This window comes from Nansenia antarctica (assembly GCF_963989245.1).
Source record: "Nansenia antarctica genome assembly, chromosome: 4".
Classification (NCBI taxonomy): domain Eukaryota; kingdom Metazoa; phylum Chordata; class Actinopteri; order Argentiniformes; family Microstomatidae; genus Nansenia; species Nansenia antarctica.
This window is the reverse complement of record NC_137689.1, coordinates 12,086,374-12,103,735: the sequence shown is the minus strand read 5'-3', so window position 1 is coordinate 12,103,735 and position 17,362 is coordinate 12,086,374. Positions and strand designations below refer to the sequence as shown.

General features: G+C 39.4%; 1 protein-coding gene across 1 annotated transcript in view; it reads left to right on the top strand.

Annotated features, from left to right (window-relative positions):
* The window catches only part of cdh8 (cadherin 8), a gene marked incomplete at both ends in the record, with an annotated part of 77,320 nt that overhangs the window by 46,693 nt on the left and 13,265 nt on the right, over positions 1–17,362 (top strand). The window contains 4 exons of the mRNA XM_080528441.1: positions 6,796–6,915; positions 9,163–9,330; positions 9,747–9,934; positions 14,947–15,194. Of these exons, the coding sequence (XP_080384567.1) occupies positions 6,796–6,915; positions 9,163–9,330; positions 9,747–9,934; positions 14,947–15,194 (724 nt within the window). The remainder of the gene's footprint in view (positions 1–6,795; positions 6,916–9,162; positions 9,331–9,746; positions 9,935–14,946; positions 15,195–17,362) is intronic.

Below are 17,362 nucleotides of genomic sequence, written 5' to 3'. Positions count from 1 at the left end.
CCCCCCCACACACACACACACACACACAAACAAAGTACACATACCGAGCTCAGTTTAATTGAGTAAAAATGTTGTATTTTTGCCTCTGCCCTTTGTAGCTAATAGTCATTTATGGTTTTTAGTTGTTGACTAGTTGTGGCAATAGTCAGTGAAGGTAAATGCAAGAAACCTTCACCGCAACATACATTTCACTGAATACACTGAAAATGTGTTATTGGAAACATAATTTCTGTTTAACAATTCTACCATGGTAGAGAGGGTTGTGAAAAAAGTGGTCATTTCCTCGGGATAAAGATATTCATTTGAATATACAGTACTATGAGTTATTCTTTGTTATTACCAGGCCATTATAACTGTCTTGGGAGCAATTAAACATGTGAGGTGCCCCATTTTTGTCCTCAACTTCCGTCCCTGAACTATATCTGCATGTTGCATACATTTCCTGAGAACTAATTAAAGTGAATCAATGACACAACACTTTAAAATGGTGGCATATGTCACAGCCATCAGTGGTGAACAAAGGACACTCTTAATTGTTTTGTTCCTGTGGTTCCTGTAAACGGCTTGTCAAGGCCCACACTGCAGCCTGCTTGTTATGTAAGGCTTCATTGCCAATGCTCCCCCCCCCCTCCCCCCCAAATGCCACACGCACACACACACACACACACACACACACACACACACACACACACACACACACACACACACACACACACACACACACACTCACACACATGCATACACACACCCCAATTTCTCACTGAAGGCAACCTCCCTTGTCTTATACAAGACCATTAATTGTACTGCAACAACAGCAATGTAAGTACTTATGTGTGACAGTCCCTTACATTTCACAAGCCTGATGTCCCTTATCCATCACTGACTCAGGGGAGCATTTTTTTACGCTGACAACCATGAGAATCAAGAGATGTTTTTTCCCCCCCACATAGTTTCTTATCTGGCTCTATACAGTATGCTTCAGATATTAAAATGTCTGTCATGTAAACACATGCATTTTGATCATGTCAGATTCTGAGTTTCCTGAGTACTATATTCCTCATCTGCATTTAGTGCCTCACTTGCACACACTGTTAACCATGAGTATGCATTATCAGGGTTATGAAGAGTGATGTGTTGAGGGAGAGGACGTTTTACCGGGCCGTTATTATGTATTGTCTTTTCTTTACATCATCCCTTTAACATGCATACAGGGGGGGAAAACATGGAAGGGGACACCGTTTTCAATTATACTTCTAGTTGTATAGATTTATTGGGTTGAATATTGGGTAGGAAATCAGGCTTTTCCGAATGACATGACAAAGTTCACACATTTACATAATGATGCATACTGATTTGTTTTACCATTCCCATAACAACCATCTGGATCATAACCATAACAATCTCTTGGTATCCCGTATGTAACATGTTTGACTGCTATGAACATATTATCAGCATTCCAAGGCATCAGGCCAGCATTCCATGTCATCTTTAACCTGCTATTTTCGATTGACAACAGTCCTGACAGTGCAATGTTGCTTTTTTCAGTTTTTATTTCCCTGCATTTCAATCAACTGGGTCACACAGCAATAGTGCTTGTCACAGCAAACTGAGCCACTTGTGACATCAAGCTGAGCTATTATCCTATCTATGTACAGCCACGAAAGAAAACAACCCCTAAGTCTAAGTCATGATAATCAATACATTATAATTCTCGTTACCAGAGTAGGACATTGATCGGACATTCATCGCCTGGTCAGCCATTTAAGGACGGGTCCTCTTTGTATATGACCTAGAAAACTGTTGGAGATGATTGGCCAGGGAACATTCACTCATACAGTATAAACATTTAATGACACTGAAAACACATGAGAGTCAATGTGCTCTCCATTAGTGTTGTCTAATGGGTATGTGAAGAAAGAGGAAAGAAGAAGAGGACAGTGGATTGATGGATGGATGGTGGGGAGGTGGGTGGGTGGGTAGATGTGTACAGAGGCAGTGAGATGTAAACAGCATTGTTTTACCCAAGGTTGTAGAGCATGGCACTACTTCCCCTATGCCTCGATGACTGCATAACAATACAGAGATACGGCCACATACAGTACTATATTGTACAGCTCCCCTTTTCTCTGTCTGGAGCGAGCCAGCCACGCTAGCTGGTCCAGCCCCACACAGGCACGCTGGCACCGATGGAGATTTATCAGCTGGAGGCAAACATGGTACAGAGAAATAAGTCATGGCACTAACCAAGAGCTCCCACTCCCACTGCCAAATGTGCCACAGCCGACACACGGTGGATTTATCCCCTCTCCAGTTTTCTAGGAAGATTCCTATTGATTTTCTATCACAGCTGCAGTGTGTACAGTAAATGGGAAGTGCACTGGCCTATTATTTTTTCATCTGATGAAACAGAAGGCTATACCCCCAATGTCTTTATCGCTTTTACTCCTGAACACACTGGCCTTCAAGACATGGAATGATTATATTTTTCATTGTGTCTTTGTATGTTTTTAAAGAATTTTGTTTCATGGAATGAAAAAAAGAAGAAGAAAGAAACAGCATCAGCACACTAAAAACTGTGTAAAAAAAATAATAATAATAATCTGTTTAGCAAAAGCTAAAATTAATAATTACCTTTTCTGAGAAACCATTCAAAATAATGTGTGGGTCAGAATGTCTGTCAATTCAGACTATTAGCCAAACCAAACGAAAAAAGGAATCCAGAATTATTTTTGACAGCATTTTCTTTTGACAGTATATGTGAAATAATGTTTGGGCACAAGTAAAAAGGCAAGAATACAAGGGGAATAACATGGATTCATGCCCCCATGTCAAAAGCAGTACAGAGACTTTGTGTCAATTAATGTCAGCACTGTACACATCAGTCGGTTTCAGCTTCAAACTTGTTGAGGGTTTGTCACCGACGCAAATCAGCTCTGGCTTTAATGTTTTCTTCTCGCAATGGAACTTTCATCTCCTATAGTTTATACTGTAGGTGTCAGACCTTTGTAAAATGTGCCTGTTCTACAGGCGTCAAATAAAGACAGAGATAATATTCCCACAATTGTGTTTCTTCAACTATCCTTGGGCCCAGAGGTGCAGTCACCTCTTCCACCAAGAGTGTCCCCCGGAATTCTCCACAATATTGAGAAAGGACAAACTAATCTGTAGTGATTTAAAACAGTGCCAAACAGAGGCTCTTCTAATCCCCTCTTTTTTTTATCTGAGGAAGAGAGCATATTTTACCCGTGTGAGGGAAAGGAAACAAAAATATTTCATGGCCCACTGACTCTTTTTTAGTGTTTTTGCTCTTCAATTTGTATGTATTAGCATTTTCTGTTCAGTATTTGCAAAACCACATTCGAAGCTATCAGAAATATAATTTTTTTTTTTTGTAGCATGCTTATAGCTGTCACTGTGCTTTTAGCTATTTAAATCTTTACATTTTAGGCAGATTCGACTTGAATTGTTGCAGTGTTCGATGAAGTTTATTTGAATAATTGCATACAACAATTGCACACAATACAGACAATCATTTGTTTTTTCCCCCCCCTAATTTTAAAATGTGGGATTTACTACAGAGCTCTGCAAAACACTGTGTTGGATGTTAGCCTATTGGTTAGTCTGTGTGTTAACCTGTGAATCAATGACAATTTATCAATAACTGAAGAAAAGATAATTCACAACTAATCCCCATATATTGTAACTTGTTTAGTCCTTCCTTTTGCCAAGCCATTTTAAAATAGACATACAGTAGGCTACAGACATAATCTAGTCTGAAAATATTTTTTTCAGAGTTTGCTTCACGGAAATACTCTATTCATGATTTTGTGTAAGCGGGGGATTTTCATAATATTACGTGATGCTGGCCAACCATGGTTTGTGAAACTGTATGATTTTCTCAGCTCGTAGATTAGTTTGATTGATTGATTGATTGAAAACGTTATTAGAAGATTTGCAGAAGTAGGTACATGAAAGTACATATTACATACAAGTAAACTTAGTAGTCAACTAACAGGATAAAAACCCAAGAAAGCCACTGGCTTATTTCAATTGGGGTCCTTGATTCTCAATTCATCGTTACATGTAAGACAGACAAAAAACTAGTACTATCTACAGTAGATAGTGGTCCATCCAATGGACCATCCAGTGTCAGAGTTGGCAGTTGGCTTTGGTTCCCATATTGACACTAGTATACTAAATCTACAGTAGACTATCTTGCTTTAGATAGAAGAGTTTGCTGAATGACCATACATATGATTCATATCCATGGCTGAAACTATGCATTTTTCTGGGACAGAGCACCCACGCCCTCAGCATAGACTTTTGAATAGGTGTTTTTGTCTTTTTTTACTGAGTGGCAGTAGTTTTTATGAACACATACTCCAGACCCTTCAATCTATCAGTGCCTTTCACTCTGGGCTCTTTGACAGTTCTGTTGATAAGTCTTAATCCATGTTTAGTGCCTCTAAGGCTTCTATGTGAAATAAAGAAAAATTGGCAAACGTATACGTTCCAAACAGAGTATGATAAATTGACTTGATGTTATGATATTGTTACATTATAAGAGACCTCAGATACAGTATAAGAATCGGAAATAAATGTAAAGGTTAAGGCCTGGCAATGGTCATCAAAAGCAAATGTGACAGGGTCTGGTGAAAAAGTCCCCAAGTTGGGCAAGGTCATTATTCTGTTGTTTACAGATCATGAAAGCGCAGATTGTACGTTTTTAAATGTGTGAATAGTTGAAGAAGATATGCTTATTTGAATGTTGGTACACCAAATACCAGAGAAACTCACTCTGAATTAAAACAAACGTGTTTGCTACCATCGCATTGATAGCTAGCTAGCAGCTAAGAAGGAACATCGCTATGAACATCTAACTGCATGTTTATCACATCAAAACTAAAAAAACATAACTACACATAATTAGATAGATCACACAGTCCTTGTTTTTGAACACGTCCTAAAATGTACATGTGTTTACAAGCCAAGTATCACTAATCCAGTAGCCTGAAGCAAGACACGATGCAGTGAATCCAATTCACAAATGAATGAAAAAGTATTTTATGATCCTAAAATGGTTGTTTGTTATATTGAGTGGCTCTTCAACACTTACACTTTCGTCATATGAAAAAAAAACGGAAAACACATTTTTAAAAAAGAATAAAAGAAGCTTTTTGGTCATTTGCCTGACTTGAGAATTGCCGACATGCAGACCTTTTAACCAGACCATGTCACATATGAATTACTAACAAACCCATGTCTCACAGGGCCACTCGAGGCTGCCTTCTGTGTGAAATAATTAGGTTGCAAACAGGATTTTGAGTCGAAGTGCAATGGTGTCTGTATGTTTTATTTTGTTGTTAAGAGGGGGCAACTATTAATCATTGCTTGACATATGCTATGGCTGTATAAGTAGGGAGGATCGGCCTGATAAGTGTTCTACGAACTGTATGTCCAAGGTATAGTTTCCATTTAAAGGTATAGTTTACCCAAAAAATAATAATTTCCTAATCTATCACAGAGACGTTGTCAGTACTTGTATACAGTAGGTCTTCTCTCTTCTTTTGTGCCGCATATCACTTGGGCTGAGTATTTCAAAATGTTTAATCTGGATCGGAATGTTTCCCCCGAGCATCCAACTCATTATCTTCTAATGTTCTTTTCAGAACCAACACAGTGGACAGGAAATCTAAAAGAACAGCAACAATTGTTAATGTCCTCATCATAGGCTACATTTGAAAGGCTATAAAACACTATCCTGAATAGACCTGGCATTCCTATTTGGTGCCATGAGGCCATCTCCTTGGTGGCTATTGTCTCCCACTATGACCCATTCTGTCTGCTGTTGTCAACAGGCCTAGATACCTGTGGCTTGGCCTGATGCCTTCTGGAGCCATGAACATTTACCCATGTCAGAACACCTAACAACATATTTTACAAAAACAATTACCCTACCATATGTACTGCCAACTGTCTGTACAGCACCATTTCCCCCCTTTATTCTCCACCCACCTGAGCCACAGCCTAATGAAGAGCTGGGTCACAATGAATCACATATGAAGGATTTGCTTGTCCTGATCATCCATTTATATCATTTAAAGCTGTCATGGTAAAATGTGTTGGAATGTTGAAAAGTAATAGCTTCAGTTGGGTTCGGGCAGATCATTTCAACAATGTTAACATTGACTTTGGCCGTAAGTAGCTCGGGCTTGTGACATCAATAGATAGATGTTTCAAAAAAAGTTGCACAAGTTTGATTAGTGAATTTACATTGAAAGTGTAAAAACCAAACCAACCCCTACAAACATGAACATGTTATATTAGTATAACTACTTGCACACTAGTGGATTACTTGTAAATGACTTGACTACTTAACTACTGTACGGTATTATACTGCATTTCATCTGTACATTGCACAGCATTTTTGCACTATCAAAGCCACTGTAGTAGCCTATTACTTATTTTACTTTACTTATTATTGTGATTTTGTATCTTGATGCTGCAATGCCAATGTTGAGGAACCAAAGCCAAATAAGTTTACTCTTGTGTACTTATTGTACATGTACTATTGTACATTGGGATGTAATAAAAGCGATTTTGATTCTGATTCTAATTCTGATTGCTGGCTTTACCTTTTCCTTAGCGCTAGCTGACTAGCTAGCGGATATGGAATCATGATAAAAGCGTAAAAAGATCACATTTTATCCAAATTGTTTCTCTTTTAACAGTCTGTGGTAGTCGATAGGTCCAATCACCTTTAATTCATATACACTTGTGTTATGTCATCCACAGGCACCTCAGTTACGAGGGTAACGGCGACAGATGCTGATGACCCTGTCTATGGAAACAGTGCTAAACTAGTCTACAGCATTCTGGAAGGACAGCCCTATTTCTCCATTGACCCGAACACTGGTAAGTAGGATGCTTGGTGAAATACCCAGAAATAACAAACATAATTGACCATGAAACTTTTCCATGGTTCAATATCTAGATTTGAGATACACGTGAGTAATGGTAATATAGCTTATATAGAAAATGTCATTACTTATATTGTTTTGTTCTGTATATTCTATTGCTCTACTGTATATATTGACTCTATATTCCATGTAAATCCAGATGAATAATGCATCTCAATCATAGATAGACAATAAATAATCATACGGAGATTATGTTTGAGTTTTGTCGATCTCACTCCAAAAAGATAGTGTCAAGGAGTGTCAGGTTTATGTGACAGTGCTATCTTTAAACTCCATCTGCCGTCTTCTTGTTCAACCTTGACTCTGTTTTTTTTCTTCTTAATTGCATTTTCAGCCGACTTGTTAACAGTGTGTCTGTAAGCAACATGTTTAAATTATGGTGAAATGACATTAATAAGCAATGAGATGGAAATCAACTGCTCACAATTTGGAAAACAACACACAATAAACAAGCTTCATGAGAGTCAAAAGTGTATATACATAATGAATATGAACACTTATGTCTACATATAGACTTCGGTTTTGTCCTCAACATTATGCATTTCAGTCACTCATGCCTGAAACAATGGCAGACTGTACAGTTGCGCTGGTAGAGGGAATGCATGAAAGGACAATTTTGGATTAGCATCTATGCTTTGCATGATTACTGAGCACATGCAGATGGCTCATTCAAGTGAGCCAGATGTTTTAATAAATGTTAATGAAAAATAAAAGGTAAGGGGAAAACAACCATTAGAATCCATTAGACACTTCCAATACCATGTAGGAAATGGAATTCATCTGATAAATAAATAAACATCATGCCCCAATTCATCACTTGGTTAATGGACGGTAAAAAATATCCTAGCAAATATCTATGGAAATGAGTGTTTGTCTTTCCTCCCCCTTTCAATGATTAGGAATTCATTTGAATAGCTAACGATGATCAACAGAGATGAGAGTGAAGTGACTAACAGAGGGTGACTGAAGGGTGTGTGTGTGTGTGTGTGTTTGTGTGTGCATGCTTGTTTGTTTGTTATGGACAGAGCTGTTACCTGTTTCATCATGAGTCAGGCAAATAAGATACTTTTCAAGATGAAACTATAATATAAATTACACCTCTGATAAGTCTAACGTCTCATTCTCCTCCTATCTCAAAACACTGCCATTTGAACTGGGAAGGCACTTTTGCTGAATTGTTATTTCCGCACCCTTGCCTACAACCTATCCCCCAATCAAAGTATTGTGAAATCCTTCCAAACAGAGATGTAGTAGTGTCTTTCCACGGCATATACTGGATGTGTCTTTTCAACACAACATCTTTTCCACTTACGGTCGCAGAGACAATGACTATACAACCTGCCTCAGAAAGTTGTCCATAACTTCATTTTGAAAAGCAATATATCAGTTAAAAACCCAGTTTACGCATAAACATATAGACTACAAGTCTATTATGCAATAATGAAACATTAGTGACCAAACAAGTCCAAACATTTTTATCCTCTGGCTGGATTTTCAGTCACCAAGCCTAGATGCATTGTCTCCAGCAGAGTATGATCAGTGGTGCCAATACCAAAGTTTGTCTTTATGAAGGTTTTATACTCATTTGATGATCCTACAGGCTAATGTTTTCAGAATGGATTATCCATGGCTTAACACTGAGCTTTTTATATTCTGCACCATGGCAGAGTCAATAAGGGTCCACTCTGCATACAATATTTAAGATTATACAGAGACAGACCAAAATGTGTACTCAATCAGAATATAAATGACTGGCAAGAACGGTAAAAGACAATAGAAAACAAACATTCTCATTTGCAATGCCAGCTCAAAGCTGTTTATTTTACACCCTGGCAGGTTTTATACTTAGAGGGTAGGCCTACTGGGGAAAACCATTATTATTATAGATCATTGCATTTTGATTATATTCACTGATTACTTTAGATGAATTTACACAAATACCAGGACAGTGTGTACCATTTAGTATCAGGTAGCCAATTGTGTTGAATTTACTGAGATAAGGACCAGAAAGTATATCTTAATACCTCACAGTTAGTACAGTTTCTTATGTACTATCTTAAACTGTGCTACAAAATAAAGCATAACCGTGTCTATCACAAGCTGTGTAGTGTATGGTTATTTCTGAGGAATCATAATACATTTTATCAATGAATTGTGAACTGTGCTTTTTATTTTCTTTCAGCTATTATTAAAATTGCTTTGAATGGGATGGATCGAGAGATGAGGGAGGAGTACCTGGTCGTCATTCAAGCAAAAGACATGGGCGGTCACATGGGAGGGCTGTCAGGAACGACAACGGTCACCGTCACACTAACGGATGTAAACGATAACCCACCAAAGTTTTCAAAAAGTAAAAAGACTTTCCTCCTATACTATAGGTTATCCCTGATAAAAGAGTAACTTATGGCCAATGACAATGGGCCAATGTGATATCCAATACAGTCTGTATACTGTAGAGAGCTAAAGCCCATGATAAGAGAACACACATTTGTTGATATTATTTTTGTGCTAGCCTAATATTTCATCACCTTACATTGCCATATATTTCAGTAATAATCCCATGTGTACTAGTTGTATTCACACATATAGGGCCGGTTTCACAGACAAGGCTTAAGCCTAGTCCTGGACTAAATCACACTTTCAATGTAAAATCTCCATTGAAGATGCTTTTTAGTCCAGGATTAGGCTTAAGCCTTGTCTGTGAAACTGGCCCATAGTATATTAGAAATATTTTGAATGAGCAAACATGATATCTCTTTTGCTCAGGTCTGTATGAGTTTGTGATTCCTGAAGACCTTGGTGTTGGAAAACCCGGCGGTAAGGTGAAGGCAAACGACAGGGACATTGGAGAGAATGCCAAATCAACGTATAACATCATTGACGGTGACGAGAGGGATGTTTTCGAAATCACTACGGATCTCCAGACTAAAGAGGGGATCCTAAGGCTAAAGAAGGTGAGGCCTTTTGTGCAAACCTCTCTCCCACAGGTTTCCTTCAGCAACCTCTTTTTATGCTTAGCACCTTAAAAGACAGTAGAAAGGTGCAAATAAGTTACAGGACATGAGCATCATATTGCCTTTGGAAAGCAAACTAATTATCCTAGCACAACAAAACATTTGTGACAGGAGCTGGTGTTTTGCTCCCCAAGTCAGCAAGGTCATTTTTCAGTTTTGGTACAGGTTATGAAAGTGCAGATTATAAGCGTTCAAATTATGTGTCATACTTTGAAATCTGAAATTAGTTGAAGAGGTTATGCTTATTTGAATGTTGGTACACCTCAAACCAAATAGGGGAGGAAATCGTTCTGAACCAAAAGAAACAGACTGTGCTAGCTAGCTAAAGTAATCAAAAAAGTGAACCATAGAACTAGATTCTTGTACAGGATATCCTCACTTGTCAGTAAAAACACACTGAGGACCCTATCAGGAGCTCTCATTCAATGTCACTTCGACTATGCCGTAACATCATGGTACTATAGAACCACAAAGGCCCAAAAAACAAGACTCCAGACAGCCCAAAATAAACTGGTTAGGCTTCTGCTAGGCCTCAACCCTAGGACACATCTAACCGCTGCTAATTTTTTGAGCCTTGATTGGCTACGAGTAGTTGACAGAGTGCAGCAGCTTGCACTGGGCCTGGTCTTCAAGATACGCTACACCACAAAGACACCCAAGTACCTGTCAACATACTTCCAAAAAGTGAACAACGTCCACACATACAATACCAGAGGAAGCTCCACGAACCACGTTCAACCGCGTTGCACCACAAACAAGGGGTTAAACTCGTTTGCAAACTATGCAGTAAAAATGTGGAACGCCCTTCCTATAATCTTAAAGGAGTGCAAAACACTGCCCACCTTCAAAACCACTCTCAAAAAACATTTACAGGAGGCTGCAATCCGTAACTGGACCCTCTAAATCAAAAATCTGATTAAAAGACCCGAACTACCCACTGTACATACTTTGTGTTTTGTCCCCCGCCCCCACCTGTGGTGTATGTCCCCACCTGTCCTACCCGCTGTACATACCTTATGCTTTGTTGTATTGTTCTTCCCATGATGGATGTACGTTTATCTTGTAGATAGTACTAGTTATTTGTCTGTATTATCTTGTAGATAGTACCGGTACTAGTTTTTTTTGTCTGTCTTACATGTAACGATGAATTGAGAATCAAGGACCCCAATTGAAATAAGCCAGTGGCTTTCTTGGGTTTTTATCCTGTTAGTTGACCTTGTATGTAATATGTACTTTCATGTACCTACTTCTGCAAATCTTCTAATAAAGTTTTCAATCAATCAATCAAAAAAGCAGCTAACAACAAAGAACATCACTATGTAACATTTCTAACATCATGTTTTGCACATGAAAACATGCTGATGCTAAACATGAACATGCTAAAAACACATAACTACACATAACTAGATGATCCCACAGTCCTTGTTTTTGAACGGTCCTAAAACGTAAACAGTTCGCTGACACATTATAAGCATTTATTGATCCTAAAATGTTTATTTAAAAAAATAATATATATATATACTTTTTTTGTAATTTCAGCGACTTCACGTTTCCTGACTTGTTTCACCAGCCACTGTCACATGTTACTGTGCATTCTAAAAATTACAAATATTTTTCACATAACATTGATCTGCAATGCTAGAAGTATTTCAGTCTTGACAATGTCATTGCCTCTGGACATGAATGTGGTTTTGTAGAATTCTATGTGTTCCATAGTTCTTTAGAATCGGTGAAAATTCCATTAAAAAGGGAACTATGTTGCATATTGACAACACTGACGTGCGGGTAACTTAAGACACGTGTGTATCTCAAGGACATCTATGTGGAATACGTTGAGATTTCATGGCAGAGTTTCAACCATACAGTATGCATTAGTTATGTATGTATTCATTGTATGTCTCACCCTATTTGCTTAGTATAAGACAGTTGCATATATTCAAGTGTATACATGATTGATGGATGTGTTCTTTAGTCTTCAGTTATGGTTAGTACAAAGTTGCACACAGTAGCTATAGATCAATCAAACGTTATAGGTCATTGCATTTGGATACAAAATGACATTATCCAAGGAGTTTGAACACAAACTCTGAGTTTTTTATTGACACTGAGTCAAACACTGAGTTGTTTTATTCCTGGTTAAATAAAGGTTAAATAAAAAAAACTTAAAAAACAACTCGGATCTAATAAATCTTCCCTGGCGATCTGCCTGGATTAGATTCAAGCCTACTAAACAAAACTAAATTGATTGTTTGAGAACAAACTAGACACAATCAATGAAAATCCTAAACTGTTGACACAGAAGAATTGTAAATATCTGAGCTTTGAGTCACCACCTCTGCCCACCCCAACCCTCCATGGCATTGCACTGTCAAATCATAGTTGTGGCTCTGCCTCTTCAATTTACCCTGCTATAGTTGGCCGTGTTCCGTTGCCTTGCCTGAATTGCTAATAACATGATGAATGAGATTGCTTGAGAAAAACAGGAAATCAACAACCTACTCTCTTCTCACCTCTCCATCTCCAGACGGTGATTAAGCTCATATGAGTTGAGCAGAAGTGTTGTCTCACTCCCTTATGTTTGCACTCCTACCAAACCGAACTTGAAAGATTTTAAAGTCTGTTTTGCACAGTTTATGAAGGCTCTGTCTCGCCGATGTGAAAGAACTAAGGTTTAAATGGAACCATTTCACCAGAACACCCCTATACTACCTCCCCCCACTCAATATGACTATAAATGGCTGTCAAATATCAAGTGCAAATTATTAAAAGATCCTTTGAGGCAAGGTTACAAAATATTGATCTAAACACAATGGCAACAGCACTAACTGGGAAAGGGGGTTTGTTGTTTTTCGGGTTTAAGCTTTTTATCTTCCAACCCTCAGGCCTATCAGGGGGAGGTTAGTGGGATGTTCGGATTCCCCCCGCCAGCCAGTACTGAACTTTGATGTCTCTAAACGGCCCTGTGTACACATACAGATTCTATGTGCTGAGGCTCATGGGAATTTGAAGTGTGCTACAAAGGAACATGAGCACCGAGCATATTGTATGAGGCACCAGTATGAAAATCAAAGTGCTGCTCTCTAGATTACAGGGAGTCAAGTGCAGGACTGATTTAACTCCACCCTTAAACATTGAGTAACAGCAGAGCGACACAGAGGGCCTTTTAAAATATGGCTGACTCAGGATGTGTCAGATGTCATGGATGGTTATTTGAGAGACACAATAAATGAATACAGCCAAAAGTGAATACAGCTTAAAAGTGTGAGAAAAATAACTTGCCTGGAATGACCAGTCTATACAACACCAGGTTTTGAAACACCAGGTTCTGGTGGATTTTGAGTAGCACAGATACTACTAATATGAATATATACAATTCCATTTTTAATTTCATTGTAATCATGTTAATTAATTACCCTTAACAACATCTAACCGGAATCCTTTGAAACAAATGTTGACCCTGGGTCCAGCTGTTCACTGCTCTCAGTATAGAGGAGAAGGAGGAGGAGGAGAAGGAGGGGGAGAAGTAGGGGAGAGGCGGGCGGTTAATAATGAAAGTGCTCCAAATAGCTTCTCAGACCGTGGCAGACTGGGCTGGAGGGGCTCTCTCCATACGGGTGCCCTGACGCCAGACGTGTGGACTTCAAAGCCCCCTGTCGGTTCCCGGTCCCCAGCTGCTATCCTCTCACAGCTGGGCCTGCTCCCAGTGCTGCCCCAGTGCTGGCCCGACCCAGCCTAGGGGACCACTGACTTCTCTCTTTTTTAGAGAATCACTGGAATACATCTTTTTTTTTTCATCTCCCTCCTAACCCCTCTCATTCCCAAAGCCAACTCTCATCCCCCTCGAGCGGCAAGGCCCAGTTTTGATTTCCCTATAAATCCTGGTTATGGAGCGTGGAAGTGACTTGATCCCATTATTCTAGTCTTATAAGAGCGGCCAGAGGTGATTTGGAATAAAATGGTGACAGTCTGGGTTGGCCACAGAGACGCCAGGGAGTAAAATTGTGACATTTTTACAAGTTGCAAATATTGACGATGAGCTGTGCATAAAAGTGGTGAACATAGTTCCTCCTGACATCCTTTTGAACGAGAATGCAGTCAAAGTGTAATGAAAGGCAGGGCGGCCACTAGCCACCGCTGGGTACAGTATTTCACAATCATTTCACAATTGGCCGTGCGACCGTGCTACCACCCTGCCTAACATTTTTATTGTCATCCTACACATTTTAAACACAACCAAGTGGGCCTAGTCTAAAATAAAAAGAAGACCTAATGGCACAGGTGAGGTATGTAATAATCGTTCTAAATCAAGTGCTCTTTACATAGAAAAAAGCCATTCAGCCATTTACCCTTTTTGGTGGCGAAGTCATGAATAATAATAATAATAAGTCATGTTTTGTCTCAGTAAATATGTGTACTTTTCCTTTAGGAGACCTTTTGTTAAATGTCTGGAATAATGCGACACATTATATGTGGATTGTGATAGCGATGCTAATGCTTCAATAATTTCCTATCCTTCACATTATTGCCAGTGAGTGTTCTGTAACAGCATTATTTTCATGGCAATACAGGGACAGCAAATTATGTTTTCAGGTTGCATAAACATACAAATCAAATTGTTCATGATTGCTTAACAGATCTAAATCACATCTGTGTGATACCATTAGAATATCCTTATTTGCAGTCATATCTGAATCCAGAGCAGATGCCATGTTGGTACACAAATTGCTAATTCGCTGATTGCTTGAGGTGAGATGGTTATTGCTAATATACAAATGGTTTCTTGGTTTCTGTGATTGCATTCTCATTCTGCCCATTTTTCGAGAGGATCGCAAGAGGGCACTTCTTCATTTCAACTTAGAAATCTTCCAAACGTTCATTCACATTAGGTTAATAATTTGTTCTGGCTCCGATGGTAATTAGTGACAGCCATTTGTCTCTGTCCCTCTCCACAGCCCCTGGACTTTGAGATGAAAAAATCATACACACTAAAGGTGGAGGCGGCCAACACTCGATTTGAACCAAAGAGCGGCGGCCCCTTCAAGGATACAGCCACGGTAAAAATCGTGGTGGAAGATTCAGATGAACCTCCTGTCTTCTCAAAGCCCACTTACGTACTGCAGGTGAATGAGAATTCCCCCATCAACACTGTCATAGGAATAGTGACCGCCCGCGATCCAGATGTCACTGGCAGCCTCATCAGGTAAGAAGCCAGACCTCATCTACGACCCCCATTTCACCTCTTTTATATCCTTCCATTTACTGTGTCATAAATAGGATCAAAACACCATTTCTAAATGCCTGTTAATGTGTTAATGTGATGCAGCTTATCATGCCTCACATACGAGAGTCTGCAATGATCAAATCTTTATCTTACTGCTGACACACGTGTCTGGGCATCCACTTAGATGCCTGTTTCTTTGTTCAAATCAGTCTTTATTTAAAGTGCTTTTTCACAATGTCTCGTCGAACACTCTCTCACAGCAGTGAAATGTGAGCCGACTGGTGCTCTCGTTTCCACAGGACCAGGATATAATAAAAGTCAAAGCGTGGCACAGTGAGACTTCTCTTAGTGGTGGTGACTTTGCCTGCTGCATTTTACTTGTGTGACTTATTCCTGGAAATATCACAAGGGCACCTTGGGTATAGGTTATACAGGCAATTTCTCTCCATCCACCTCGGCATTTCATTAATTCTCTAGTGACTTGCTGCCGTGCTCCCGGGACAACATTCAACAGGTTGTGTAAATTGCATTGTGAACACAATGCGAGCTGGGAATCATAGATTGGGTATTGCAACGAGTGGGAGAGTTCACCCTGTTGCATCTTCACGTTTACAAATGAGAATTCAGTACCCAGAGGATTTCTCCTTTTTCTCGTGATTGTGTGCCATTTTTTAAAAGGTGCTTGGATTCCATGTGTCTTTTCTTCATTTGATTCTCTGACCCTACAGTATACATGTATGACATACTTGCCGTGGTTCGTTTTTTATTTTATTTTATTGTGTTTTACACATACTCTACCCATGTATGACCCATTGATATGTAGGCCTATATGTATGTATTGTTCCCTGCAAGTAATGGGACAGTGAAGCACTGTGTCTTATTTTGGCTCTATACTCCTATGTTTGAATTTCAAATCAAACAATTAACTTTGAGGTTCAAGTATACATTTTTAATTTTGATTTGATGTTTTTTTGTGTGTACATATTGTGTCGTATTCATTCTCGGTTTTGCATTTGCCTTTGGAGTTTGCTATTGGTGTCTGTCAACATAAGGACCAAAGAGTTTAAATGAATGTCAAGGAAACCATTATTGTGGCCTGGGGTGGTCTAGCACCACGGTCTACAGTGCACACATGCCCATGTCGGCATGGGTTCGAATGCGGCCCATGCCCTGCTGACATGCCCTCTCTCCCTTCTTCTCCTACTTTCCTGTCTGTCTTCACTATGCCTGTCCAATAAAATGAAAGATATGAGTGGGACTGCCCCACTCAGAAAAAATAACGTAAAAAAATAAAATAAATAAAAAGGAAGCCTTTATTAGGCTGAAAACTCAGAAACAGCCAAAACGTTAGGCTTGCCAGAATCAGCAGTTTAAAAATAAAAAAAGCACTGGTGAACTCAGCAATCGCAAACAGGCTGGTACACCAAGGAAGGCAGTGGAGGACAGAAGAATGCTTGCCATAATTAATAAAAATGCCGAAACAACTGTCCCACAGATCAGGAACACTCTCCGGGAGGTAGGCATCAATGTGCCAGAGACTACTATCACAGAATACGTCACCAGGGTGGTGGGTGGGATGACCAACAACTCATGGCCAGTGGCGTCACACTGTTTAGCCATGATGGAGTGTTGCATCTGCCTCTTTTAAGCCTAGTCCCTGCGACATGATGTTTTTATGTTTTTTGCATATTTGTGAATCAGCTGTCCGTCACCAAACAACAAACATCTGCGCTGTTCAACTTTAAGTGATTAACCCTAACCATAGGGCTAACCCTAACCGTCTGAAGTTGTGTAAATGTATCCCCCCAAAAAAGGATGTTCTGGTTACAGTTTGCTAAAAAGTAACTAAAAAGCCTGCTGAGGTCTGAGGACAGATCATGTGAATATAATCATGTAACAGAGTGATTGCAAGAGAAAAAAGCATCTTCCAAGATTTACAGCGTACCATTTCATCTATGAAACATGGTGCCGGGTGTAAAAACTGTAACCTGTTTATCCATCCTTTTTGAGGATAACTAGTGGTTTGGACCTTGTAGTGAAGCCTCTTCTGCTGGTGACGTATTCTACGGAGGGTAGACTTTAGGCCTACTTCCTGGAGGGTGTTTACTGGTCAGTTGGACATTTATTTTGGGGGGTTTCTCAATGGT